Source organism: Anomaloglossus baeobatrachus, chromosome 12 (genome assembly GCF_048569485.1).
Source record: "Anomaloglossus baeobatrachus isolate aAnoBae1 chromosome 12, aAnoBae1.hap1, whole genome shotgun sequence".
NCBI lineage: Eukaryota > Metazoa > Chordata > Amphibia > Anura > Aromobatidae > Anomaloglossus > Anomaloglossus baeobatrachus.
In genome coordinates this window covers 42,282,656-42,309,362 of record NC_134364.1, presented here as the reverse complement: position 1 = coordinate 42,309,362, position 26,707 = coordinate 42,282,656, and the positions used below count along the sequence as shown (strand labels likewise).

General features: G+C 49.2%; 1 protein-coding gene across 2 annotated transcripts in view; it reads left to right on the top strand.

Moving 5' to 3' along the window:
• Positions 1-26,707, top strand: part of UBR1 (ubiquitin protein ligase E3 component n-recognin 1) — a 311,682-nt gene that overhangs the window by 6,485 nt on the left and 278,490 nt on the right. For both annotated transcript variants that reach the window (XR_012727818.1, XM_075331219.1), the window contains exons 2-5: positions 8,933-9,189; positions 24,741-24,819; positions 24,918-25,019; positions 25,638-25,768. Coding sequence is in view for 1 of the 2 variants with exons in the window: in XM_075331219.1 (XP_075187334.1) it covers positions 8,933-9,189; positions 24,741-24,819; positions 24,918-25,019; positions 25,638-25,768 (569 nt within the window). In the remaining variant the exon portion in view is untranslated. The remainder of the gene's footprint in view (positions 1-8,932; positions 9,190-24,740; positions 24,820-24,917; positions 25,020-25,637; positions 25,769-26,707) is intronic.

Here is a 26,707-nt window from a genome sequence, read left to right as displayed (position 1 = left end):
GAAGAATGGTGGTGCAAATGATCAACCTCCACTCCATTCAGCCTGGGCTCTTCAGTGTCCTGGATCTTAGGTGGGGGCTACAATGGTCGGACCCCAGCAATTGGGAAGTTATTGCTTGTAATAAGGGATATCACCCCTTTGACATTTGTCTGGGCTAAATGTAATATTGAAAAGTGCACTAAAACTGATCCCTGCTGTCACTTATCAGGATCCTGCGCACGGTGCGGTGGGGTGCGCTGGCGCCAGGACTGATGGCGTCACTGCTCTTACCCGGGACCACTGCATCCTGTACTTACAATGATTCTGAGTATTCTGTATTCTTTAGTAATATTTGTGCACTGACCTCCTGATGAGCTGTTACTAATAGAGGCCACAATTGGATATCATATATCAACATCTGATTTATGGAGAATATTCAATGGTCAGGGACTGCCCGAAAACTCCTTTTCGCCTGCCTTGTTTTCCATAGTTAGATTGTACATCAGGATGGCCATTGTTATGGTCAGCATGAAATGGCAGGTTTACTCCTAATACCCAGAACTAATTAATCCATAATTAACTTGTCAGAATTGCTGCTAAGGCTGCTTTCACACGTTTTTTAGCATGCGTCATGAACTTTTTTTTTTATTTATTTTTTTATGTAAAAGCAGATCCTGCTTTTTACAGAAAAAAAAACGCATGCAAACGCACATTGTTTTGCAGGATCCTGTCACTTTAATTATGGGCGGGCATTGGAGTCATGTGATCGGGAGTCAGTGGAACTGAACGTTATAGACTAGGAGCTGACATCTGACAGCTGTGGAGGCTCGTAACCAAGGTAAACATCGGGTAACTTGCTTGGATACCCGATATTTACATTGGTTACGAGCGGCTGCAGCTGCTAGGAGCAGGGCTGCCTGCTCCCTGCACACGTAACTAAGATAAACATCGGGTAACTAAGACCGCGGTTACTTGATATTAACCTTTTGGTTACGAGTGTCCTCCGCTCTCAGGCGGTAGAGAGGGAGGTGGAGAGAGAGAGGACTGATCACGCGAGGCTGGTTTCTGGGCATGCTCAGTAGAGCAAGCAGGATCCTATCTATCAGCATGCCAGTGTTCACATGTGTTTGGGTGCAGTATAGTCAGGATCCAGCAATTTGCAGTATTTGGACGCAGCTCAAAAACGCTACAAGTAGCGTTTTTGAAAAAAGAAACTGGCAACTCACTGGTCCTCACTATAACGCACACAAACGCAGGTGAATGCATGTTGACGCGAGTCCATTGCAAATGCATTGAATTAAAATGCATTTGCACTGGATCCGTTTTTGCGTTAAAAAAACAATGACTGATTTTAAAAAAACGTAGTGTGAAAGCGCCTTACATGTTCTCTAAAACAGGGTTTCCCAACTCCAGTCCTCAAGGCCCACCAACAGTGCATGTTTTCAGGATTTCCTTAGCATTGCACTGCTGTTGGAACCAGCACCTGGGCAGGTAATTACATTAACACGTGACCTGTGCAATACTAAGGAAATCCCAAAAACCTGCACTGTTGGTGGGCCTTGAGGACTGGAGTTGGGGACCTCTGCTCTAAAAGACATGTAAGAGATTGCAGCAAATGTATCCTTCTGTTCTTTCCTGCGCTGCTTCCTTTGTGGTGCGCTGAATATTTTCTTGAGCCTTGCGGAAAGGACATTTACGCAGCTGGTTACAACAGCATCGTGACTTCCCTGAGTAATTATTCCTCTGGGAGTAGCAATATTACTTATCTACCAGACTTTGATTTATGGCCCTTTATTACAGATGAGAAAATGTCCACAGATTTACTCTTAAAGGACTTTGTAGGGGGAAGCCCTGCACTTCTAAGGTGGCCCAAAATGTAGAAACAAGTAAAAAAAAAGCTACTTTAAAGGGGTTGTCCAGGTTTGGGGCTCAAGTCTGCAGTTACTCTGGGACTGCTGACTTGTGAATCCTCCAGTGCCCACTGAGCACTTTCCAGGTCTGGGAATGGATGGTCATGTGGCTTGCGGCTTCAGTCTGACTAGACTTGTCGAACTTCACATGCCAACTAGACATGCAAGTCAATTGAGTGATCTTATGTCTGCAAATCGTCCTAGCAGTCACGTGCCTGACTGCTCCTGGCACCAGAGGCTCCCTCCTGGCACCAGAGGCTCCTGGCACCGTGCACACTACGTGCTATGAGGATTTAAAAACCTGTAGTCAGTCTGTGACGTCTGATTTTACTAATCCAGCTCCTGATTTGTAAGGGCCATAGTGTAATAAATACCTGTCCTGCAGAAATTAGTTGTGCCATTGGTGAGGAGTGCACCTCACAGATGCACTCTGTTATTTCTCCATAATTCTGACATTGCTATATTTGGTACGTTCTTGAATGGGGGAAGAATGGGTAATGGATCAGACGGCAAAAAAAGCTATAGGAAAGGTATTTCCTTGTAAAGGTGTATGTAAAGGATTGCAACTTTTCCGGCTTTTTGCAAATTGCCTCATCCTTTATTGAATGGTAATCTGTCACCAGGTTTTTTTTTTTTGTCTCCCTAATATTAGATCAGTGTAAGGCAGAGTCTGAGACCCTGATTCCAATGATGTCACTTACTGACTTTATCAAGATATTAACACTTGAAGACTAGTAAACCTGTTGACAGGTAGTCCTCCTTATTCATCAGCTCTGTATTTCCTTGCCCTACTGCTGGCAGGTTTCTGCCTATGCACAGTGTACACAGGAATGGGTGGAATTATACAGAGCTCAGCATTGAGAGCACTGCTGTAGATCTGCAATAGAGCAAACGGATTGTATCAAAGATTTAATCTACAGCAAGCCCAGGAAGGGTCACTTCGCTGAAATCAGGCTCTCGCTCCCTAGATCATGTTGCTCTCAGACTGGGTAGCAAAAACCTGGGGAAAAAAAAATGTCCTTTAACCCCTTTACGACAATTGACATACACTTGTGTCATGGCTGGGAAGGGGTTCCCACAAAATTATGGAAACTTTTGATCATCCGTGCAGAGGAGCTGTGCCCACACGAATGCCGCAGGGAGGTCTGCGTAATGGATAGCCCAGCTCCAACTGTCACAGCCAGAGATGGTCCCTGCACTGCCCCTGGCTGTTTAACTCCCTAAACGCTACATTCAATAACCATTGCATCATTTAGGAGGTTGGTAGAGGGAGTATGCTCCCTCCCCAACTGATCAGGTTCTCCATGCTGTAATCCTGATGATTACCTCCCGGTCAGCCAGCTAGAACATTCTTGCTAGATCATGCCAGGAGTATGGTCTTAGAGGCTTCTGTCAGTGTGTGGCGCCCTGGACTAGCCAGGTAGACACAAACATAACATCACACACACACCCCCTCCCCTGGACAGTTCACACCAGTCAGACAAAAACCCTTGTTGCCTCCCAGGGTCTGATGTCCACACCAGGTGGGGCGGAGCCAGGCGGTTGGCCCCACCCACCGAGGAGTTTACAGGCCTGGAGGAGGGAAAAGTGACAGATTAAGTTTGGAGGTGAAAGGGAGAGGACAGAACCTGTTGAAGGAGCCCAGGCACTGTCAGCAAGGTTGGCAGAAGGTGGTGGCCGTCTGCAGGAGTTAGTGGATCTCTGCGGAACCATAGGACCGGTGTCGGGCGGTGGCCCGCCGGTACTGAACCGGGGAGCGGAGTGAAGCTAAGCACAAAGGCAGGGCCATCGGACCCCGACTAGGCTTGGAACCGCCGACAACGGTCAAATCCGAAAGTGACAGGAACCCCAGGGGTTTCCTAACACCCAAGACCCGAAGAAGGCAGCAGTCCACACCGTGAGGATACACAGCCACCGCCATAGGCTAGAGATCCAAGGGCCAGAGCCTGCGGGCAACACTAGCTCCTCCAGTACCTATACGTCGGGGAGCGGACTACCGTTGGGAAGCCATCGGAGTCAACACATACATACACAGGTGCAGGGAAAGACGGCCACCATAAACCTGTCCTGGGAGAGCAAAGACACTGCAGCCGGCTGCAGGACCCGTCCATCCAGCCGTTTGGTTTACCAGAGACTCTGTGAATTTGTACCTGAGTGAGTACCACAGTGCCATCCGGCACCGCGGTGCGCTGCCCCTGCAACCCTGCACCCCAGCCATCCAGCCTCCCCGTATCACCACCGGGCCCCGGGATTACCAACCCCTACCCACGGAGGGGGAAACAACATCCTAGCTGCTCCCCGCCATCGCTCCTGGGAACGGTGGTGCCCATCATCACCACGACCCGTGGGTGGCGTCACGAACTATCTCCCAAAACAAACCACCCCCTTTTCACTCGTGGATGAGGAGCGCTGCTCGAGTCCCCGGGTCCGGCCCACCGCTCGAGCCACCGAGCAGAAGCCCCGGACCCGAGCGTAGCGAGCGCGGCCCCTCCGCCCGCGAAAAGTGCATCACATAATGATGATTCCTATAGCAATGCACTAAATATAAGAGAAAAAAAATACCCTGCCAAAATATATTATACCAATAAATCTGTATATTTTTGTGTATTAAAAAAAGTGTGTGTATATGTGTGTGATTTGCTCGATGTCTTATCGTACAGCTGACAAAGTGGCATAAAACGCGATGTCATGTAAACAAAAATGGTACCACTGAAAACCTAATCTTGTCCTGCAAAAAAAAAATGAAGGCTATAGGTCTCAGAATAAGAGAGCTATAGCTATAAAATTGTTTTCATGGTATAAAAGTAGCAGAACTTGGTGATGCCACATTTAGAATTTATTTAGAGTGACCTGAACAATAAAGCTGTTTTATCACTTAAAAAGAAGGGGGGAAAAATATTCCTATATTGCTTTTTCTTGATTTTTGTCTCCTTCCAAAAAGCAGAGTGGAAAGTGATCAAAAAATAGACTCCGCATGGTACCAATAAACTCAAACTCATCCTGCAGAAAACAAGCCCTCCTATTATTCTGCCTCCCTAAGATTGCAGTGTGGTACAGCTCCTATTTATCCTGCGCTCTATGCTGGGAGTTTACACCAGGGATTACGTGTAAATCTCTGGAAATTGTCTGAATCACGTTTTCTCAATGGGAAAATCCTCTGTAATAAGGCAGAGGGAGTCACATTGAACTCCCATCTGAACTGTGCTCCTGTGGTGTGTTTTTACTCCTTTGGTGTGGACAAATGTGCAGTCAACAGTTTTGTTCACCCTTTTATAAAGACTAACATCGCTTAGCAGAGGCCATACAGAGTCCGGAGTAACTCTGCTGCCTCATTAGTGAATGGATTCGTTGGAGTTTTGCCTGACTCGCATATTTTGTAGATGGATAGTTTGATGTAAGTACTCAGCATAGAGCACAGGATAAATGTGGACAGAGCCAAAATGTTCTGTACACTAAATGGCATTCAACCCAACCCACAAACACAAATCCCCACTCGAGTCCGTCATCTATTAATGAGACTACATTAAGAGTCCATGTTACTTGCAGCACAAGGGCTCTGGAAAATGCTATGGTTGCACTTTAACCCCCCCCCCCCCCCTTCAATAAATATTCCAAAATGCTCCCCCCTCCCTTCTGAGCACAATGTGTCCGAGCCACAGTCTGTGTCCACATTATTGTAGTGAAGACATCCCGCTTAACCTGTGGTTTGTGTGTAGTTTGTGCTTCTGGAGACACAATGTATGGGCACTACAATGTACTGGGCACAACAAAGACTAATCTGCAATTTTTAAGATCTGCAAGATTCTCAGTGTTTGACATCAAAGTTGTTTCTGACAAAATCAGCACTACACCCATAGATTGGGTCTTCTGTTCGGACACTTGGGTGCTCTGCAAATGGAGTCTGCGCAAGCTATTATAGGAAAATCTGTGCTCTAAAAATCAAATGGCACTCCTTCCCTCCTGAGCCATGTGGCGCAGCCCAACAGTACTGTACAGTCACATGTGGGGTACTGCCACGTTCAGGAAAAAATGTGACACATTATGGGGCTTTTTTTTTTAACCTATTCTCCTTTTGTAAAAATTGTAAATCTGGGGTTAAAACAAGATTTTGCTGGTAATGTATGGGTGTTTTTTGTGTGTGTTGTTGTGTTTTTTGTTTTTTTGTTTTGTTTTTTTTTCTGTTCACTTCCCAATTGTATGAAATTCTGTGATCCGCCTGTAGTGTCAATCCGCATCTAATCATGTCAGAACCAGAAAGTGTCAAAAACCAAACCACTTTAGTTAAAAGATGACACCAAAGTGGAGAGTAATGCAGAAATAGAGGGCAAACGTTCGTGTCACTTGGATTTTCTCCAAAACTTGCATTCTCACGTCCAACATTGCTCGCTCATAGACTGAAGTTCAGCAACTTCTCCTCCTGCCCAGGATGGGAATAAGAGGACTTAAAATCTTTTTAGTTTGTTTATATAGTTTTGAAAATACTTAAAGGGAAGTATGCAAAAAATAAAGTTTTGAGATTAAGAAAGTCAAGTCATTAAATGATATTTTAAGGTGAGTCTCACATCCAAAATTGAATTTAAACTATCTAAAATGTTTATCGGACCTAATTGTAAATTAAATTGTACTAGGCAAAACTTTATATATTGGTGCACCCTCATATTGGGATAGATATGCTGATTGGAGCGCTTTGGTGCACCCTTGCCATGGCCTATGCCTTGCTGCACCCTCATTGGGATACATATGCAGATTGGAGCGCTTTGGTGCACCCTTGCCATTGCCTATGCCTTGTTGCACCCTCGTATTGGCATTGATATGCAAATTAAAGCGCTTTGGTGCACCCTTGCCGTGCCCTATGCCTTGTTGCACCCTCATATTGGCATTGATATGCAGATTGGAGCGCTTTGGTGCACCCTTGCCGTGGCTTATGCCTTGCTGCACCCTCATATTGGGATACATATGCAGATTGGAGCACTTTGGTACACCCTTGCCGTGGCCTATGCCTTGTTGCACCCTCGTATTGGCATTGATATGCAGATTAGAGCGCTTTGGTGCACCCTTGCCGTGGCTTATGCCTTGTTGCACCCTCATATTGGCATTGATATGCAATTTAGGGCACTTGGTGCACCCTTGCCGTGGCCTATGCCTTGCTGCACCCTCATACTGGCATTGATATGCAAATTAGAGCACTTGGTGCACCCTTGGTGTGGCCTATGTATTGGTGCACAGTGACACCCTCCTATTGGAATACTAAAGCTAGTGCAAGAGAATGAGCTCATAGTAGTTAGGAAAGTGGCCAAATTGCAGGTACGATGAAAGGAAAATCCAGACCGGCTTCTGTGCGAATGCAGGGAAATTAAAGATGGTTTGTTTTTGTTTTGTGTTTTTTTTTTTTTTGTTTTTTTTTTGCAGAATCTGTATTTTTGTTGTCCAATAATAAAGCCAGCCAAAATACACAGCATCAAAATCTCACGGTGGGAACTTGACCTGAAACACGGATGTGTTCAGCCGACCTAAACAATATAGCCATAATGTTAGTAGTTTTGTCAATTTAAATGTAATCGGACACTGTTTTCTGCCATCTAATCTGTGAGCAGCTTTAAAGGGAACCTGTCATCAGAAATTTAGCTATAAAGCTAAAAGTTCCCCCCCTCTGCAGCTCCCGGGCTGCATTCTAGGAAGCTTCCTATAGTTTTTGTGGCCCCTTTTTATTCCAAAATAAAAACTTTACCTTTTCGTATGCAAATTTCTTAAATCTTCCATGGGGGGCGGGCTGCCTGATGATCATTGCTGTCCTCCTGCCGATTTACGCCGCCCCCCAACGCTGAATTTCAAAGCTCAGGACGCCGCCCCTGGGCGCCCGTGGTCCCGCGCATGCACTGTGCTACTGTAGCGGTGCCGTGCACGTGTGACCGCTTGTGACGCTTTTGCGCGGGCACCGACTGCTCCGTCCGCTCCTCCCATCTATTTCCTGCTGCTGAGCAGGATGGGAAGGAGGTGACGTCGGGTCATCTGGCCAGCGAGCGCTTGCGCAGAACGCTGGAGGAAGAGGGGAAAGTGCGGTCACGAGGTTATGGGCGGCACTTGCTGATGACACTCACAGCGCCGCCCATAACCTCGTGCCTGCGCAAAGTGTCACTAGCGGTCACACGTGCACACAGTTCACGGCACCGCTACAGTAGCACAGCGCATGCGCGGGACCACGGGCGCCCAGGGGCGGCGTCCTGAGGTTTGAAATTCAGCGTTCGGTGGCGGCGTAGATCGGCAGGAGGACAGCAACGTACATCAGGCAGCCCGCCCCCATGGAAGATTTAAGAAATTTGCATACGAAAAGGTACAAGTTTATAAAGTATGTATTTTGGAATAAAAGGGGCCAGAAAAACTATAGGAAGCTTCCTAGAATGCAGCCCAGGAGCTGCAGAGGGGGGAACTTTTAGCTTTATAGCTAAATTTCTGATGACAGGTTCCCTTTAAGTACAAGAAATCCTGATTCCAGTAATGTCACTTACTGGGCTGCTTCCTGCAGTTTTGAGAATCATTTTTCTGTTGCAGGCTTACCATAACTTGGAATGCTGAGCTCTGTGTAACCCCGCCCCTACCACTGATTGGCAGCTTTATTTACACTTCATAGGCAGCTGCCAATCAGTGCTGGGGGTGGGGTTATACAGAGCTCATGAATATGGAGGACTACATTGCACAAGGTTTATTAATGATCATCTGCTAATAACGGGAATGTAATTAATAAAACATCAAGCGACTCTAGTAAGTGACACATCACTGGAATCTGGGTCTCTGCCACAGTATCATAATGCTTTCGGACTTGGTAGTAAAATAATGTTGACCACATGTCTTAAAAAAAAAATTATGAAAAAATAAAAATACACCTAAAGGTCAGATCTGGGCGATAAAGTTGCTGAAGAAAGCTGCAGTTGTCCAAACATTAAAAAAATAAAAAATATTCCAAAACTTTCTAGTATGTTTGTATTGGTTGGTTGTGATAGGAAATGTCCTTCTGCTCTTATATATTTTTTTTTTTTTCTCTTTAGTTGATGGACAATACAGTGGATTTTGCCTCCAACTTCTATAATTTCTTGGCACAGCATGTCCCCAGCGTGTACACCAGTGGCTTTGAGTCTCCAGCCGAAGATCAGGAGCAGTTATATAAAGCTGGTATCCTAACGCCTATAGAATGGTACCTGTTTGGAGAGGACCCCGATACCTTCATGGAAAAACTATGTGAAAGTGAAGCTCCTCCGCTCTGCGGAAAGGTGTTTCGGAGTGGAGAAGCCACCTACTCGTGCAGGTAGGGTTAGATCGATGGCTCATCAGCTAATGGGCTTTATCAGCACCTTCCCACACAACACAACTGACCCCCAACCCCCCCCATTCTCAGCAATCACTAAAATAAGGGCCCAAAGCCACCACTTTGGTACCTTTTTTAAGATATTGGCACCCAGACATAAATAAAAATCCGGCTAGGTTTCATTTTACCAAGATGCTACTTTTAGGTCACCATGTTTATAGCGGCGCCCAAGGTGTGTTCTTGCCTGCACCAAATCCATTCATTTAACTTCTGATCATAGACAATCGAGTGTTAACTTGATGAAACCTGTGAGTGGGCACTATCATGCTCATGTGATCTATACTTGTAATGAGCGGTTGATGCGCGGATGGGTGCAACTTGTGTATCAAGTATAATGGAAATCGATAGGAAGATCTCCAGCAAAAATGCTAAAGTTCCCCATTGCCTTCCATTATACTCGGGTACTGAAGTCACACCTATCAGAGCATCCAACTGCTTGTTAGGAGCACCTGTGCATGGTAGTGCCCGCTCCTCATTTCTAGTTACGAATACAGTGCACATGAGCATGGTAGTGGTCACTCATCACTAGTCACAAGTACCGAGCACCTGAGCATGGTAGTGCTCGCTCATCACTAGTTACGAGTACCGAGCACCTGAGCATGGTAGTGCCCGCTCATCACTAGTTACGAGTACTGAGCACCCGAGCATGGTAGTGTCCGCTCATCACTAGTTACGAGTACCGAGCATGGTAGTGCCCGCTCATCACTAGTTACCAGTACTGAGCACCTGAGCATGGTAGTGCCCGCTCATCACTAGTTACGAGTACTGAGCACCCGAGCATGGTAGTGCCCGCTCATCACTAGTTACCAGTACTGAGCACCTGAGCATGGTAGTGCTCGCTCATCACTAGTTACGAGTACTGAGCACCCGAGAATGGTAGTGCCCGCTCATCACTAGTTACGAGTACTGAGCACCCGAGCATGGTAGTGCCCGCTCATCACTAGTTACGAGTACTGAGCATCGGTGTGAGTGAGAGACTCTGATTTCTTTTTCGCTCCTAATTGGGAGACCCAGACAATTGGGTGTATAGCTATTGCCTCTGGAGGCCACACAAAGTATTACACTTAAAAGTGTAAGGCCCCTCCCCTTCTGGCTATACACCCCCAGTGGGATCACTGGCTCACCAGTTTTGTGCTTTGTGCGAAGGAGGCAACACATCCACGCATAGCTCCACTGTTTAGTCAGCAGCAGCTGCTGACTATGTCGGATGGAAGAAAAGAGGGCCCATACTAAAGGGCCCCCAGCATGCTCCCTTCTCACCCCACTTCATGTCGGAGGTGTTTGTTAAGGTTGAGGTACCCATTGCGGGTACGGAGGCTGGAGCCCACATGCTGCTTCCTTCCCCATCCCTTTTTACAGGGCTCTGGGTGAAGTGGGATTCTATCGGTCTCCAGGCACTGAGGCCGTGCTCCATCCACAGCCCCTGGTACTGCTGGACATGGAGCGGAGTATCTTCAGGGACATGGCCCTGCTACATGGAGGTACTCGGTGTCCCTGTGGGGACCGCGCAGACACACGGCAGCACTGCTGGGTGTGTTAGTGCGCCAGGGACAGCGGCGCTGTCCGCACTAGTGCCATCGCACACCACAGCGTTGCTGGGTGTGTTAGTGTATTGGGTGACTACCGCGCTAACGCCGCTGCCGTTTTTATTTAAGGCGCCGCTGGGAGTTGTGGTGCGCCGGGGACTTCCGCGCCGGCCAGCACTGATATGCCGGCCGCGCTTATTAACTCGAGTCCCCGGCTTCTGGGCCTAGTCTCCCTTCGTTACCGCCCACAGCCCTGACAGTCAGGGTAGGGGCGTGACGCTGCATAGCACAGCAGCGCTGAGAGCTGGAGTATGTTTTGCATACTCCACCCCTCTCACTGTGTGCACTGTGAAACCGGATTCCCGCACTTTCTCAGGCACGCCCACGGCTTCCTTCTCTATACAGGACGCCGGCAGCCATTCGTGTCAGTTTTCTGTACGATACAGAGACAAGTGTGGAAGACCTTGGCATTCTGATAGTCACACAATCGCTGCAACAGGCGTTAAAGAAAGCACCTGTGGTGCTAACCCCACTAGTGCAGAAGTGCACTTTTAGATATGCTTCTACTATATACATTGCACTGTTTGGTCGCACGTTGTATATACCCTCCTGGATTGTGCGGAGGAGTTATCAGCATATTCTCTGTGTAAATCGAAGGTGCAGAAACACATGTTTTTCTATGCAGCCGCTACAGCATGTACGGCTATACGGGCGGCAGGTTACATAGACCCCCATTGTATCCAACTCAGCCGGAGTCTCTGCTAATGGCCAGAGGATGAGGACGGTGTCTGCAGTATTTACTGACAGATTTTCTGAGACTAGGGCTATGATACTAGAAGCCTAGCAGTCCGGACATGTCTCTCACAACATGGGCACTGTTGAATCATTGATCCATGGCCCCCCTCAGTGTGAACAACTAACAGCTCCGGGAATGTCACACGCATCCCAGAGTCACGGCTCTGCACAGACGTCAGTCCCAGACAGCCTAAGCGGGCTCACTATGAGCGGCCCTCGGTTTCATCAGGGTCCTAGCAGAAGGACTCTCTGTGTAATGAGGCGGAAGTAGCGGCTCAGGATTCTGATCCTGAGACCGCTCTCAATCTGGATACACCTAATGGTGACGCCATAGTGAATAATCTTATAGCGTCCATCAATAGAATGTTGGTTATTTCTCACAGCTCCTCCAGTGGAGGAGTCAGCTTCACGTATTTTTCTGGACCACTCTGCCTTCAGAGAGGCAGTCCAGGAACACCACACTTATCCAGATATGCGCTTCTCCAAACGGCTTAGGATACACGTTATCCCTGCCCCCTGACGTGGTCAAGGACTGGACCCAGTGTCCCAAGCGGCATCCTCCAATCTCCAGGCTTGTAGCTAGATCCATAGTTGCAGTGGGAGATGGAGCTGCACTTAAAGATGCCACTGACAGACAGATGGATCTCTGGTCTAAATCCATCTATGAGGCTGTCGGCGCACCGTTGGCTCCAGCATTCTCACCCTTGGGGCACTCCAAGCTATTTCAGCTTGTCTTACACAGATTGACACGGTTACACGTACATCTGTGCCGCAGGTGGCATCCTTAACCTCTCAAATGTCTGCATTTGTTTCTTACGCGAGTCAGGTTGCCCTAGACTCTGCGAACCGTGCGGCAGTAGCCTCCGCTACTCCGTGTTTTTAAGCAGAGCCTGGTCTGCTCGTTAAGTGAATGGACGGCAGATTCTGCTTCCAAAAAAGGGTGCTTAACCAGTTGCCTTTTCTGCTGACCGACTGTTTGGTGAGCGTTTGGATGTAACCATTAAACAGTCCAGGGGTAAGGATTCATCCTTTCCTCAGCCCGGACACAACAAACCCCAACAGAGCAGGAGGCAGTCGGGGTTTCGGTCTTTTCGAGGCTCGGCCAGGTCCCATTTTTCCTCGTCCAATGTGGACTCAAAAGGATCAGAGGAGCTCAGATTCTTGGCGGGCTCAGTCACGCCCAAAAAAGAGAGAGTCTGAAAACCCGCTTCCAAAGCGGCTTCCTCATGACTTGCGGCCTCCTCTCTCCGCATCCTCGGTCGGTAGCAGGCTCTCCCGCCTTGGCGATATTTAGCTGCCATAGGTCAATGACCGTTGGGTGTGAGACATTCTGTCTCACGGGTACAGGATAGAGCTCACTTCTCGTCCTCCAACTCGATTCTTCAGAACTTCTCCACCTCCCGGCCGAGCCGCTGCTCTTCTGCAAACAGGGTGCACTCTATAGGCAGAAAGAGTGATGACCCCCGTTCCTCTTCAGGAACAAGGTCACGGTTTTTACCCCAAATTATTTGCGGTGCCTATAAGAACGGGCCGTTCCGTCCCGTTCTGGATCTAAAACTGCTCAGCAAGCTCGTGGACACCAGGCGGTTCCGGATGGAATCCCTCCGCCATGTCATCGCCTCAATGTCCCAAGGAGATTTCCTAGCATCATTACGCATCAAGGATGCTTATCCACACGTGCCGATTGATCCAGAGCACTAGCGTTTCTACGCTTCGTTATAGGAGACGAACACCTTCTGTTCGTAGCTCTACCTTCCGGCTAGCGACAGTCCCACTGGTCTTCGCCAAGGTCAGGGCAGCAGTAGTCACAGTCCTGCACTCTCAGGGTCACTCTGTGATCCCATATTTAGGCGATCTACTTGTCAAGGCACTCTCTTACGAAACATGCCGACACTGCCCGAACGTTGCGCTGGAGACTCTCTAGAGTTTTGGGTGGATCATCAACTTTTTAAAGTCAGATCCGACCCCGACCCTATCGCGAACATATCTAGGCATGGAGTTTCATACTCTCTCAGCGATAGTGAAGCTTCCGCTAGACAAACAGCATTCACTACGGGCTGCAATCTCTTCTTTGAGAACCAGTCGCACACATTGAGACGCCTCATGCACTTCCTACGTAAGATGGTAGCAATGGAGGCAGTTCTTTTCGCGCAGTTTCATCTGCGTCCACTACAATGTGACATTCTCCGCCAATGGGACGGGGAGTCGACCTCCCTCAACAGAGTCGTCTTTCTTTCTCAGGCGGCCAAGGACTCTCTACGGTGGTGGCTTCTTCCCACCTCATGGTCAAAAAGAAGGTCCTTCCTATCCCCATCCTGGGCGATAGTTCCGACAGACGCCAGTCGATCAGGGTGGGGAGCAGTTTTTCTCCACCACAGCGCTCAGGGTACGTGGACTCAGCAAGAGTCCGCCCTTCAGATCAATGCTCTTGAACACAGAGCAGTGTATCTTGCCCTACAAACCTTCCAACAGCAGCTGGAAAGCAAGCAAATCCGACTTCAGTCGGACAACTCCACAGCGGTGGCATACATCAACCACCAAGGAAGAACGCGCAACCGGCAAGCCTTCCAGGAAGTCCGGCAGGTTCTGATATGGGTGGAAGACACGGCATCCACCATATCCACAGTTCACATCCCAGGCGTGGAAAACTAGGAAGCTGACTTCCTAAGTCGCCGGGGTGGGGCCGAAAGGGTATGGTCTCTTCACCCGGACGGGTTTCAGGAGATCTGGCGCCGCTGACAGAGGCCGGACGTCGATCTAATGGCGTCACGGCACAACAACAATGTGCCAGCTTCATGGCACGGTTTCACAATCATCGAGCTCTGGCGGCAGACGCCTTAGTTCAGCATTGGTCGCAGTTCCAGCTACCTTATGTGCCACCTCTAGCATTGTTGCCCAGAGTGCTGCGTTAGATCAGGACCGACTGCGGCCGCGCCATCCTCGTCGCTACAGATTGGCCGAGGGTGTTGTGGTTCCCGGTTCTGTGGTGCCTCACGGTAGGCTAACCAGGGGCACTACCAGACCAATCAGACTGGCTGTCTCAAGGGCCATTCTTCCATTTGAATTCTACGGCCCTCAACCTGATGGTGTGGCATTGAGTCCTGGAACCTAGTGTCGTCAGGGTTACCTCAGGACGTGGTTGCCACCATGAGACAGGCTACCATACCAACGTCCGCCAAGATTGACCACAGGACGTGGAAGGTATTCTTATCTCGGTGCTCGGCGCAGGGTGTTTCTCCCTGGCCGGTTGCATCGTCTATGTTTCCTTCCTTCCTGCAATCTAGGTTGGAAAAAGGGTTGTCGCTCAGTTCCCTTCAGGGACAAGTCTCAGCGCTATCTGTATTTTTTCAGAAACGACTTCCTCAGGTACGCGCGTTCCTACGGAGAGTTTGTCTTCTCAGCACTCCGTACAGGCGGCCGTTAGAGCCCTGGGATCTGAACAAGGTTCTAATTGCTCTCCAGATGCCGCCTTTCGAGCCTTTGAAAGAGGTCTCCCTTCCCGCTTTTCTCGGGAAGTGGCCTTCTTGTAACGGTCTCGTCTCTTAGGAGAGTTTCCGAGCTAGCAACGCTCTCATACAAATCTCCCTTCCTGGTCCTTCACCAGGACAGGGTAGTTCTGCGTCCGATTCCGGAATTTCTCCCTAAGGTGGTATCCCACTTTCATATCAATCAGGATATCACCTCACCTTCTTTGTGTCCTCGTCCAGTCCATCAATTTCAGAAGGATTTGCATCTGTTGGTTCTGGTGAGAGCACTCAGGTTCTACTTCCCGCATGGCGCTCCTGCGCCACCCGGATGCACTCTTTGTCCTTGTCGCTGGTCGGCGTAAACAGTCGCAAGCTTCTGAATCCACCCTGGCTCGGGGGATCGAGGAACCAATTCTTGAAACCTACAGTTCTTCTGGGCTTCTGGTTCTCTCAAGGCTGAAGGCCCATTCTACCAGAGCCGTGGGTGCATCCTGGGCATTACGGCACCAGGCTACGGCTCAGCAGGTGTGTCAGGCACCTACCTGATTGAGTCTGCATACTTTTACCAAGCATTTTCAGGTGCATACCTACGCTTCGGCAGACGCCAGCCTAGGTAGATAAGTCCTTCAGGCGGCGATTGCCCACCTGTAGGGAAGGGCTGTTTGACGGCCCTATCACAAGGTATTCTTTTACCCACCCAGGGACTGCTTTTGGACGTCCCAATTGTCTGGGTCTCCCAATTAGGAGCGAAAAAGAAGGGAATTTTGTTTACTTACCGTAAATTCCTTTTCTTCTAGCTCCAATTGGGAGACCCAGCACCCGCCCTGTTTTCTCGGGGTTTTTCTGTTTTTTCGGGTACACATGTTGTTCATGTGGTATGGTTCAGTTCTCCGATGTTTCCTCGGATTGAATTGGTCTTTAAACCAGTTATTGGCTTTCCTCCTTCTTGCTTTGGCACTAAAACTGGTGAGCCAGTGATCCCACTGGGGGTGTATAGCCAGAAGGGGAGGGGCCTTACACTTTTAAGTGTAATACTTTGTGTGGCCTCCAGAGGCAATAGCTATACACCCAATTGTCTGGGTCTCCCAATTGGAGCTAGAAGAAAAGGAATTTACGGTAAGTAAACAAAATTCCCTTCTTTCCACCACAGTGTTTATGCACATAGCCCAAAAAGTTCTACTTTGTTGTTATCTGACCAGCGCACCTTCTTCCACTGATCGCGGTGTCCCCTATATGGCTTTTTCAAACTGCCAACCAAACTTCTTATGGCTTGCTTCCAAAAATGGCTTTCTTCTTGCTGCTCTTCCATGAAGGCTAGATTTCTGGAGTGTACAACAAATAGTTGTCCTGTGGACAAATTCTCCCACCTAAGCTGTGGATTAGCGTTGAGCAAGTACCTAACTATTCATACTCCTAATGAGAACGGTCTAATACTCGCGTATTCGTTCCGAATAGTGTGTGCAATGCAAGTCAATGTGGGAAAAAACCTCAAAGTAATGAGTAACCCAAATGCCGTATTCACTACTCACACGAATAGTACGGCATTCGGGTTACTTGTTACTTTAAGAGTTTATTTCCCCCCCATAGACTTGCATTGCACACGCTTTGGAATGCATACGTGAGTATTACACAGTACTCACTAGGAGTATAGAGTGTGTGTGAATAGCTAGGTGATCGCTCAACTCTACTGTGGATCTCTGCAGCTCCTCTACAGTGACCATGGACCTCTTTGCTGCTTCTCTAATTAGTGCTTTCTTTTCTTTGGACGGCTATGTCTTGGTAGGTTGCAGTTGTGCCATATTCTACCACTTTTGGTTGACTGATTAAACAGTAAAGCTGGTGTCACACATAACGACGACGACAACGACGTCGCTGCTACGTCACCATTTTCTGTGACGTTGCAGCGACGTCCCGTCGCTGTCGCTGTGTGTGACATCCAGCAACGACCTGGCCCCTGCTGTGAGGTCGCCGGTCGTTGCTGAATGTCCAGCTTCATTTTTTGGTCGTCACTCTCCCGCTGTGACACACACATCGCTGTGTGTGACAGCGAGAGAGCGACGAAATGAAGCGATCAGGAGCCGGCACTGGCAGCTGCGGTAAGCTGTAACCAGCGTAAACATCGGGTAACCAAGGGAAGACCTTTCCCTAGTTACCCGATGTTTACGCTGGTTACCAGCCTCCGCTCTTGCTGCCAGTGCCGGCTCCTGCTCTGTGACATGTGGCTGCAGTATGCATCGGGTAATTAACCCGATGTATACTGTAGCAAGGAGAGCAAGGAGCCAGCGCTAAGCAGTGCGCGCGGCTCCCTGCTCTCTGCACTGTGACATGTAGCTGCAGCACACATCGGGTTAATTAACCCGATGTGTGCTGCAGGAGAGCAAGGAGCCAGCGCTAAGCGCGGCTCCCTGCTCTCTGAACTGTGACATGTAGCTGCAGCACACATCGGGTTAATTAACCCGATGTGTGCTGCAGGAGAGCGAGGAGCCAGCGCTAAGCGCGGCTCCCTGCTCTCTGAACTGTGACATGTAGCTGCAGCACACATCGGGTTAATTAACCCGATGTGTGCTGCAGGAGAGCGAGGAGCCAGCGCTAAGCGCGGCTCCCTGCTCTCTGAACTGTGACATGTAGCTGCAGCACACATCGGGTTAATTAACCCGATGTGTGCTGCAGGAGAGCGAGGAGCCAGTGCTAAGCGCGGCTCCCTGCTCTCTGAACTGTGACATGTAGCTGCAGCACACATCGGGTTAATTAACCCGATGTGTGCTGCAGGAGAGCAAGGAGCCAGCGCTAAGCCCGGCTCCCTGCTCTCTGAACTGTGACATGTAGCTGCAGCACACATCGGGTTAATTAACCCGATGTGTGCTGCAGGAGAGCAAGGAGCCAGCGCTAAGCGCGGCTCCCTGCTCTCTGAACTGTGACATGTAGCTGCAGCACACATCGGGTTAATTAACCCGATGTGTGCTGCAGGAGAGCAAGGAGCCAGCGCTAAGCGCGGCTCCCTGCTCTCTGAACATGTAGCACAGCGACCTTATGATCGCTGCTTCTGCTGTTTGACAGCTAAGCAGCGATCATAACAGCGACTTACAAGGTCGCTGTTACGTCACCGAAAATGGTGACGTAACAGCGACGTCGTTGTCGCTGTCGTTTAGTGTGACACCAGCTTTAACCATGAGACATTCAGAGCTTAGTCTAATCTATTTTTTTTTTTTATGCATGCATACTTTTCACCACAACCTTATCCCTGACCTGTCTGGTTTGTTCCTTGGTTTTCATGATGCTGTTTGAACCCTATTCTCACAAGTCTGAGGCCTCCATAGAACAGCTGTAGAGATACTGAGACTATATTACACACAGGTGGACTCAATTTACTAATTGGGCAACTTCTGAAGGCAACTGGTCACTCAGGATTTTATTGATCAGACCACAGGGGTATCTGAATATGAATGCAACTCACAAACTTCAGATTACATTCATAAAAAGAAACCCATGTGGTTCTTTGCGCCTAACAAATACTACTTTATATTGGTAAATCACATACAATTTCAATAAGATACATTTCTCTGACGCTTCATTGGGGGACACAGGACCATGGGTGTTATGCTGCCTATCCATAGGAGAACACTAAGTAGATGCAAAAGCATAGCTCCTCCTCTGCAGTATACACCCCCTGGCCGGGCCAGGCAAGCTCCGTTATAGCTTAGTGTCTGTAAGAGGCACTTCCTTTCAAGGTTTATTTTTTGAGGGCGACTGTTTCCTTTTGGGACTGATCTCCCACTACCATCAACGGGCGGGAACGTGGAGTGTCGCCTCCACGTACCCCCTCCTGCGACGCTGGATCCTGGGCTGGACAACGGGTTCCACAGACACCGATTTTCCAAAGCCCAGGGTAGAGGCCTGTGCCCCTATAGCCTAATTTCTCAGCCCCTCTGCAGGCTCTGAGTTGAAGATGGCACCAATTCCTCAGCCCCCCTCTGCAGGCTCTGAATTGAATATGACACAGACACAGCAAGCTGACTCTGCTATTTTCACTACCTGGAAAGCAGTGTTTTAAGGTGAGATCCCCCCCTGACTGGTTTCCCAGACAAAGAGAGAAAAGACACTGCAGGGAAGGCTCCCAGGACATTTACAGTATTTATGTGCAAGGAGCAAGGATCCTGCACACAGTGTTCACTTTTCTCTAGCTTGCTGGCTGGAGGAGGGGGAAGTTCTGCTGTTTGCAGAAAGTCTTGCAGATAATTTCCCGGTGGCAGGGGGAGGGCCCAGGGCTCAGGGACTCACATTGTTTATCTGCTCTGTTTGCTCTAGCAGAAAAGCCGGCTGATAACCACCGGTGACAAGCTGTGTGCTGACTGTAGGGAGAGGGAGGAAAACTCAGAAGCTCCCTTCCCGCCGTTTTTTACTACCCACAGCAGGGGGGGGGGCACACTGACTCATCTTCCCGCTCTTTTAGCGCTAAGCCCTGCCCCCCCAGGAAAGCGTGCGAAGATCTTCATAGAGCTTAATCCCTCCTGAGGACAGGGTCATCTAAGGGCACTGAGTACTAAGGCCCACATAGTCTATTATTCAACCTGCACTGCCTGCCACGCTGAGCTACCACGTAAACACACCTCTTCTCTCTGTGAGTCCTGTGCCCCTAAAGCCCTCCGAGACCCCCCTGCCACCACCGCCGCAACCGGCAGCCCAGAGCCTAGGGCCCCCAGCCCATCGGAATGGGCACAGTTTCTGTTCCAATCCATGGAAAAACTGTCACAGAACCTGGTTCTGGCTATGCAATGTCGTCCTCCACATCCTTCTGGGTCCCTGGACGGAACGCAGCCTGAGGATACCCCTATGGAGCATCCTTCCGAGGTAATCTGGGCATATGCTTCACCGGTTGCAGGGATCAGGAAAAGAGCACACGGCCGGGTGTCTCCAGCGGGCTCTCCCTCGGGAGCACACAGGGCAGGCTCCCCCACACGCTCCACGGCTTCTGAAGAGCTGGAGGAGGGAGAATGCTGATTGTACTAGGATGATTCCTTGGTTTCACCCTTCCCAGATGATCAAACTGCAATAGACTCCCTTATAGCAGCAATCAACCAAACTCTGCATGTGGAGGATCCCCCATCCACTACCACTGACCATGCGGTCTCCTTTAAGAGGGCAAGGAAACCTCAAAAGGTTTTCGCTGATCACCCAGAGTTTCAGGATATCCTCACAAAGCAAAGGGAGAAGCCTGACAGGCGCTTCGGAAACCGAAAACTCATGGAATCCTGGTACCCTTTTGCCTCACCTGCCCCTAAGGGCTGGGCCAATCCGCCCTCGGTCGACCGCCCCCCCCCCCCCCAGGTTTCCCGCCTTACCACAAAGACTCTCCTGTCTTTACCCGATGGTTCCTCCATCAAGGACCCGTCAGACAGACAGGTGGAGCACCTCGCCCGCTATGCTTTTGAGGCTGCGTGTTCCTCCCTCTCGCCCTCCTTAGCCTCTGTGTGGGTCGCAAAGGCGATCTCTGTCTGGGCAGAATCCCTTAACACTTCGCTTGAGGAATCCCAGTTCACTCATACCTTCACAGAGGTAACAGCTCAAATTGCCGCTGCGGCGGAGTACCTCATGCAGGCCTCCATGGACGCTGCTACCTGCGCAGCGTTTGCCGCCTCAAATACCATAGCCATCCGTAGAGCTCTCTGGCTCAGACCATGGCGAGCGGACTCTGCCTCCAAGAAGTCTCACGGCGAACATCTGGACAAGCTCATTTCTGACGCCACGGGAGGACAGAGTGCCTCCCTCCCCCAGCTGAAGTCCAGGACGTCCGTCACCAGACGTCCAGTCCTCGTTCCGCTCCTTTCGGAACTCATTTGGTTGGTCGACATTCCGTGCTGTCCCCGCCACCAGCCGCGGACTATGCAGGGACCGACCTTCTCAGCTCTCCCCGAAACCCACTTCGTCATGGCAGCCTAGGCCGAAATAGTCCAGGACTAGGGAGACTCGGCCACGACTGTTTTCCCCCCTCATGACTCCTTCGGCACTCCGGAAACACACTCATTGTAGGAGGTCGTCTGCGGCTCTTTCAACACATCTGGGCTGCTGCCTCAGACGACATATGGGTGCGAGACCTTGTGTCTTCCGGTTACCACATAGAACCGACTCGGGGGTCGGGTCCGAAATTCTTTCTCTCAAACCCCCCAAAGACTCGAAAATGACGCGAAGCTTTTTTTCTCAGCAATCCACTCTCTCCAAACAGCAGGAGTGATAATACCTGTCCCAGACGACGAAGTTCGGGGGTTTTTATTCCAACCTCTTTGAGGTCCAGGATGGGTCGAACTTACCCATCCTTTTTGGGGACCACAAACACTAAACAAACATGTGCACGTACGGAGATTCAGAATGGAGTCCCTAAGGTCCATTATTGCATTCCTGGTCGAAGGGGAATTCCTAGATCACCAAAAGTTTCTCCGCTTCGCAATTCAAGACTCCCACTTTCAATTCGTAGCTCTACCCTTCGGCCTTGCCACCGCACCAAGGGTCTTCACCAAAGTCATGGCGACTGCCATGGGCGTCCTTCACGCCAGGGGAGTAGTAGTTCTCCCTTACTTGGACGACCTCCTCATCAAGGCCCCCTCCTTCCGCGACTGCTCATCCAGCGTACAGATCACTGTGGACACCCTATCCCGCTTAGGGTGGCTAGTGAATCTGGACAAATCATCCCTGGTCCCATCACGTTCCATCACCTTCCTGGGCATGCCCCTGGACACCCGTCAGGGCTTGATCTTTCTCACTCTTGACAAGGCGTTCGCTCTTCAACGAGCGGTACGCTGTCTTCTACATCCTCCGTCTCTCTCCATTCGATTCAGCATGAAAGTGCTCGGCAGGATGGTGGTGGCTATGGATGCAGTACCCTTCGCTCAATTGCACCTCCGCCCACTGCAGCTAGCCCTTCTAGCGGCCTGGGACAAGAGCCCCTTCTTCCTGGACCGACCTCTTCACCTGACGCCTTCAGTCAGGTACGCACTCCGCTGGTGGCTTCGGTCCTCATCCCTATCGAAGGGGAGATCTTTTCTCCCAGTGAACTGGCTGGTCCTGACCACGGACGCCAGCCTCCTAGGCTGGGGAGCAGTGTACCGGCACCACACTGCTCAAGGACGTTGGACACCCCAGGAGTCTTTCCTACCCATCAACATCCTGGAACTCCGCGCGATCTGCCTCGTGCTCAGTTCTGCCCTCTGCTAGCGGGTCGTCAGATTCGAGTCCAATCGGACAATGCGACAGCTGTAGCCTGTATCACTCGGCAGGGGGGCACCCGCAGCAAAGCGGCTTATCTCGAGGCCCACAAGATCCTCAGCTGGGCCGAATCGACGGGATCAGTGATATCAGCGGTACACATACCGGGGGTAGAGAACTGGGCAGCAGACTTTCTAAGTCGCCAAGGCCTGGCTGCCGGAGAATGGTCTCTCCACCCAGATGTATTTCTACACATCTGCACTCGCTGGGGCACACCAGACGTGGACCTAATGGCCTCAAGGTTGAATGCAAAGGTACCCGCGTTCATAGCCAGGTCACGCGACCCACAGTCCATCGGCGCGTCTGCTCTAGTCTGCTCTAGTCTGCTCTAGTCTGCTCTAGTCTGCTCTAGTCTGCTCTAGTCTGCTCTAGTCTGCTCTAGTCTGCTCTAGTCTGCTCTAGTCTGCTCTAGTCTGCTCTAGTCTGCTCTAGTCTGCTCTAGTCTGCTCTAGTCTGCTCTAGTCTGCTCTAGTCTGCTCTAGTCTGCTCTAGTCTGCTCTAGTCACCACTCGCCTGCCTTACATATTTCCACCTCTACCCCTGCTGCCGCGGGTAATCAGGAAGATCAAGGCAGAGGGAGTCCCGGTGATGCTGATAGCACCGGACTGGCCCAGGCGCGCCTGGTACGCCGAATTAGTACAAATGCTCAGACGCACCGTGGCGCCTTCCAGACATCCCAGACTTGCTGACCCAAGGGCCCATTTCCCATCAGAACTCCAGAGCCCTGAAGCTGACGGTGTGGCCATTGAGACCTGGGTATTAACAAGAGCGGGATTCTCCCCTGCGGTTATTGCCACCATAAGCGCCCAAAAGCCTGCTTCATCCCGCATTTACCACCGTACGTGGAAAAATCTTCCTTTCATGGTGCAGGAAAACGAACGTCCAGCCTATGCCTCTGGCCATCCCCAGAATTCTCGACTTTCTACAGTCTGGCTTGCAAGCGGGGTTGGCTCTCAGTTCCCTTAAAGGGCAGGTCTCGGCACTCTCAATCTTCTACCAATGCCGCCTGGCTCAAAAAACCGCAAGTCAAGACCTTCCTCCAGGGCGTTTCCCATCTAGTTCCCCCGTACAAACGGCCGCTGGAACCATGGGACCTCAACCTCATTCTGGACGGTCTCCAGAGGTCTCCCTTTGAACCCCTCAAGGAATCCTCCCTTTCTCTTCTGTCCTGGAAGGTAACCTTCTTGGTGGCAATTACGTCCATCAGACGGGTTTCGGAGCTAGCAGCACTTTCTTGCCGCGAGCCTTTTCTGATCTTTCACCAGGACAAGGTGGTTCTGCGCCCCCTTCAGGATTTCCTTCCAAAGGTTCTTACCCCGTTTCATTTGAACAAGGACATTGTCCTGCCTTCCTTTTTGTCCACACCCGGTTCATAGGGTGGAAAGGTCTCTGCATTCCTTAGACCTCGTCAGAGCTCTCAGATATTACATATCCAGGACAGCCCCCTTTAGGAAAACTGACTTTGTTCGTAATTTCTGAGGGGCCTAAGAATGGACAGGCAGCTTCAAAGGAGACTCTGGCTCGCTGGATTCGCTCTGCGATCCAGGAAGTCTACCGCTTGCAACTCAAGCCCATTCCTAGTGGGCTGCGGGCTCATTCCACACGAGCAGTTGGCGCTTCGTGGGCCATTTGGCATCAGGCTTCAGTGGAACAGGTGTGTAAGGCTGTGACCTGGTCTAGCCGACATACGTTTTCAGAGCATTACAGAGTCCATACCCAGGTTTCAGCTGAGGCAAATCTGGGTAGGAAAATTCTGCAAACGGCAGTAGAGCACCTCTCTCAGTAGGCGCTCCAGGCTGTCTTGGACTGGTTTTTAGTCCCTGGGTTGTGTTGTCTTTTATTTTTCCCACCCATGGACTGCTTTAGGACGTCCCATGGTCCAGTGTCCCCCAATGAGGCGTCAGAGAAAAACGGATTTTTGTGTACTCACCGTAAAATCGTTTTCTCTTAGCCATCATTGGGGGACACAGCACCCACCCTGTTGCCCTTTTGGGCCTTGGTTCTTTCAGTACCTTATTTGGTTATGACTCTTCTTTTCTCATGTTCCTCTGAGGTAAGTTTTTACTGTTTTTTTTTTTTTTTTCCTCCTACTGCTTGTGTACTGAAACTGAGCTTGCCTGGCCAGGGGGTGTACACTGCCGAGGAGGAGCTATGCTTTTGCATCTACTTAGTGTCGTCCTATGGATAGGCGGCATAACACCCATGGTCCTGTGTCCCCCAATGATGGCTAAGAAACTATTTTACGGTGAGTACACAAAAATCCGTTTTTTTTTAAGTTTGGTATTATGTGGGAAAAGTTCACTGGGCATGAATATTTTATTTTTTTTTCCAAGCTACTATACACTTTGTTGTGAAATTTAGGTGCCATCCCAACCAATTTCCTATACGTTCTAACCAGCACATCCCAAATTATTTTGCTTATTGCCAGTGTATTTTTGTTCTTTAGGGAGTGTGCAATTGATCCAACTTGTGTCCTTTGCATGGATTGCTTTCAGAACAGCGTACACAGAACTCACCGCTACAAGGTATATAATATATCACTGCCGTGTACATCATACGTATATAGAAATGAACTTTCCGTCAAACAGAATGTTAGTGATTGAATAACGATATGACCTTACAGATGCACACATCAACGGGAGGGGGTTTTTGCGATTGTGGAGACACAGAAGCTTGGAAGTCTGGGCCGTCCTGCAAAATTCATGAGTCGGTTGCATCGGATGAGGTGGGATATTCTCATATAAAGCAAAAAATATTGCCTGTTATCATAGCATAAAACTTCATAAAAAGAAAAACAAAAAAACTAATATATTTATATGAAGGCTTTTAATTATTTTTTTTATATTAGAAGATATTCGAAAATAGAATATTACAATATATATATCTTTTGTGTCTGTGTATTGGTTAAATATTTTATTTTAAAATCAAATATAATCTATTCTAAATGTGTTTTTAGAATGTATATTATTTTAGAATATATTTTCATAATATATTATATTCTGCAAATTAACTAGCAGTAAATTAAAAAAAAGAAACAAATTTTAGTAATTTAATTTATTTTTTTTTTGTTTTGGAATACAGTTTTCCAATAGATTGCTCCCATGGCGATTCATAATCTCTTGGAATATAATATAATATAACTTTGCCCTTTTAGGTTTAGAATTTTGAGAATTTATTGTCACCAATGAGGATGAGGGGTATAAAAAGAAGCTGCTTTAAAAAAAAAAAAAATAAAAAAAAAAATGGAAACATGGCTCAAGCCAATATCTCAGAAACTATACTTATTCAGTACCATGTTGCTTATGTAGTATATTATCACTGAATTCTGTATTGTATCTTTCAGGATACTGGATTTCGATTAACGGAAGAGCTTTTATCCCATACAAGGAAGTTGTTTCCCGTGCTCACTCAGTACATTGTTGACATGCTTGTCAAGGAAGATCCGGAAAATCTTCCGGTTTATCTTAAGTCAAGGTAACCCACAGTTAAGGTCCAGTCACACATAACGAGATCGTTAACTAGATCGTTACTACGTCACAGTTTCCGGATCGTTGTTAAATTGTTGGTGAGATCGTTGGTCAGATGTCAGTCATTTTCCCAATGACTTTAGTAGCGATGCAGCGATCTGTATAATTATCTCGGTCGTTGGGACCCTGTCACACAGCAGCTATGTAACGATTCCGACCTCGAATAGGGGCGTAGTGTTTGACGCTGTAAGCCACGTAGGCGTGCATATGCGTCGCCTTTTCCACACCCCTCCGCTCCAGTTGGTGGCCAATACTGCGTTCTGATTAGGCGGCCGGCCTAGAAGGCAACTTTGTATCGCTTCATCCTTTTGTCCCTTTTTGAGCTTTGCTTTGAGGATAGAACCTGCGACTCCACCCGGATTCATTCGTACTTTGTTCCCGGTTGCTTGCTTGCTTTTCGGATCGAAGCTGCATCTGCACCCGGATTCATCCCTCCTTCGTTCCCAGTCGGGATCAAAGTATTAATGAATCCGGGTGTAGTCGCAGGTTCTATCCTCAAAGGAAGGAACAAAGCCTGAAGCTTCCAAAAATAAAATACCCAATCAGAACGCAGTACTGTTCTCAGCGCCAACCAATCGGTGCAGAGGGGGCGTGGAAAAGGTGATGCAACTACACGCCTACATGTCATACTTTAAGTTCTTATCTAGGTCGTTAACGAGATCGTTGGTAGGTGTCAAACATACAGATCCATCCTGCCCAGTAGGACTCGATGAGCCAAAAATGGCCCAGGACATTCAGCAACGACCAACGATCTCACAGCAGGGGGAGGATCATTGGTACGTGTCAAACATAGCGAGATCGCTGGTGAAGTTGTTGTTTCGTCACAAACTGTGACGTAGCAATGATGTCGTTAGCAATCTCGTTAGGTGTGAAGTGGCCTTTAGTC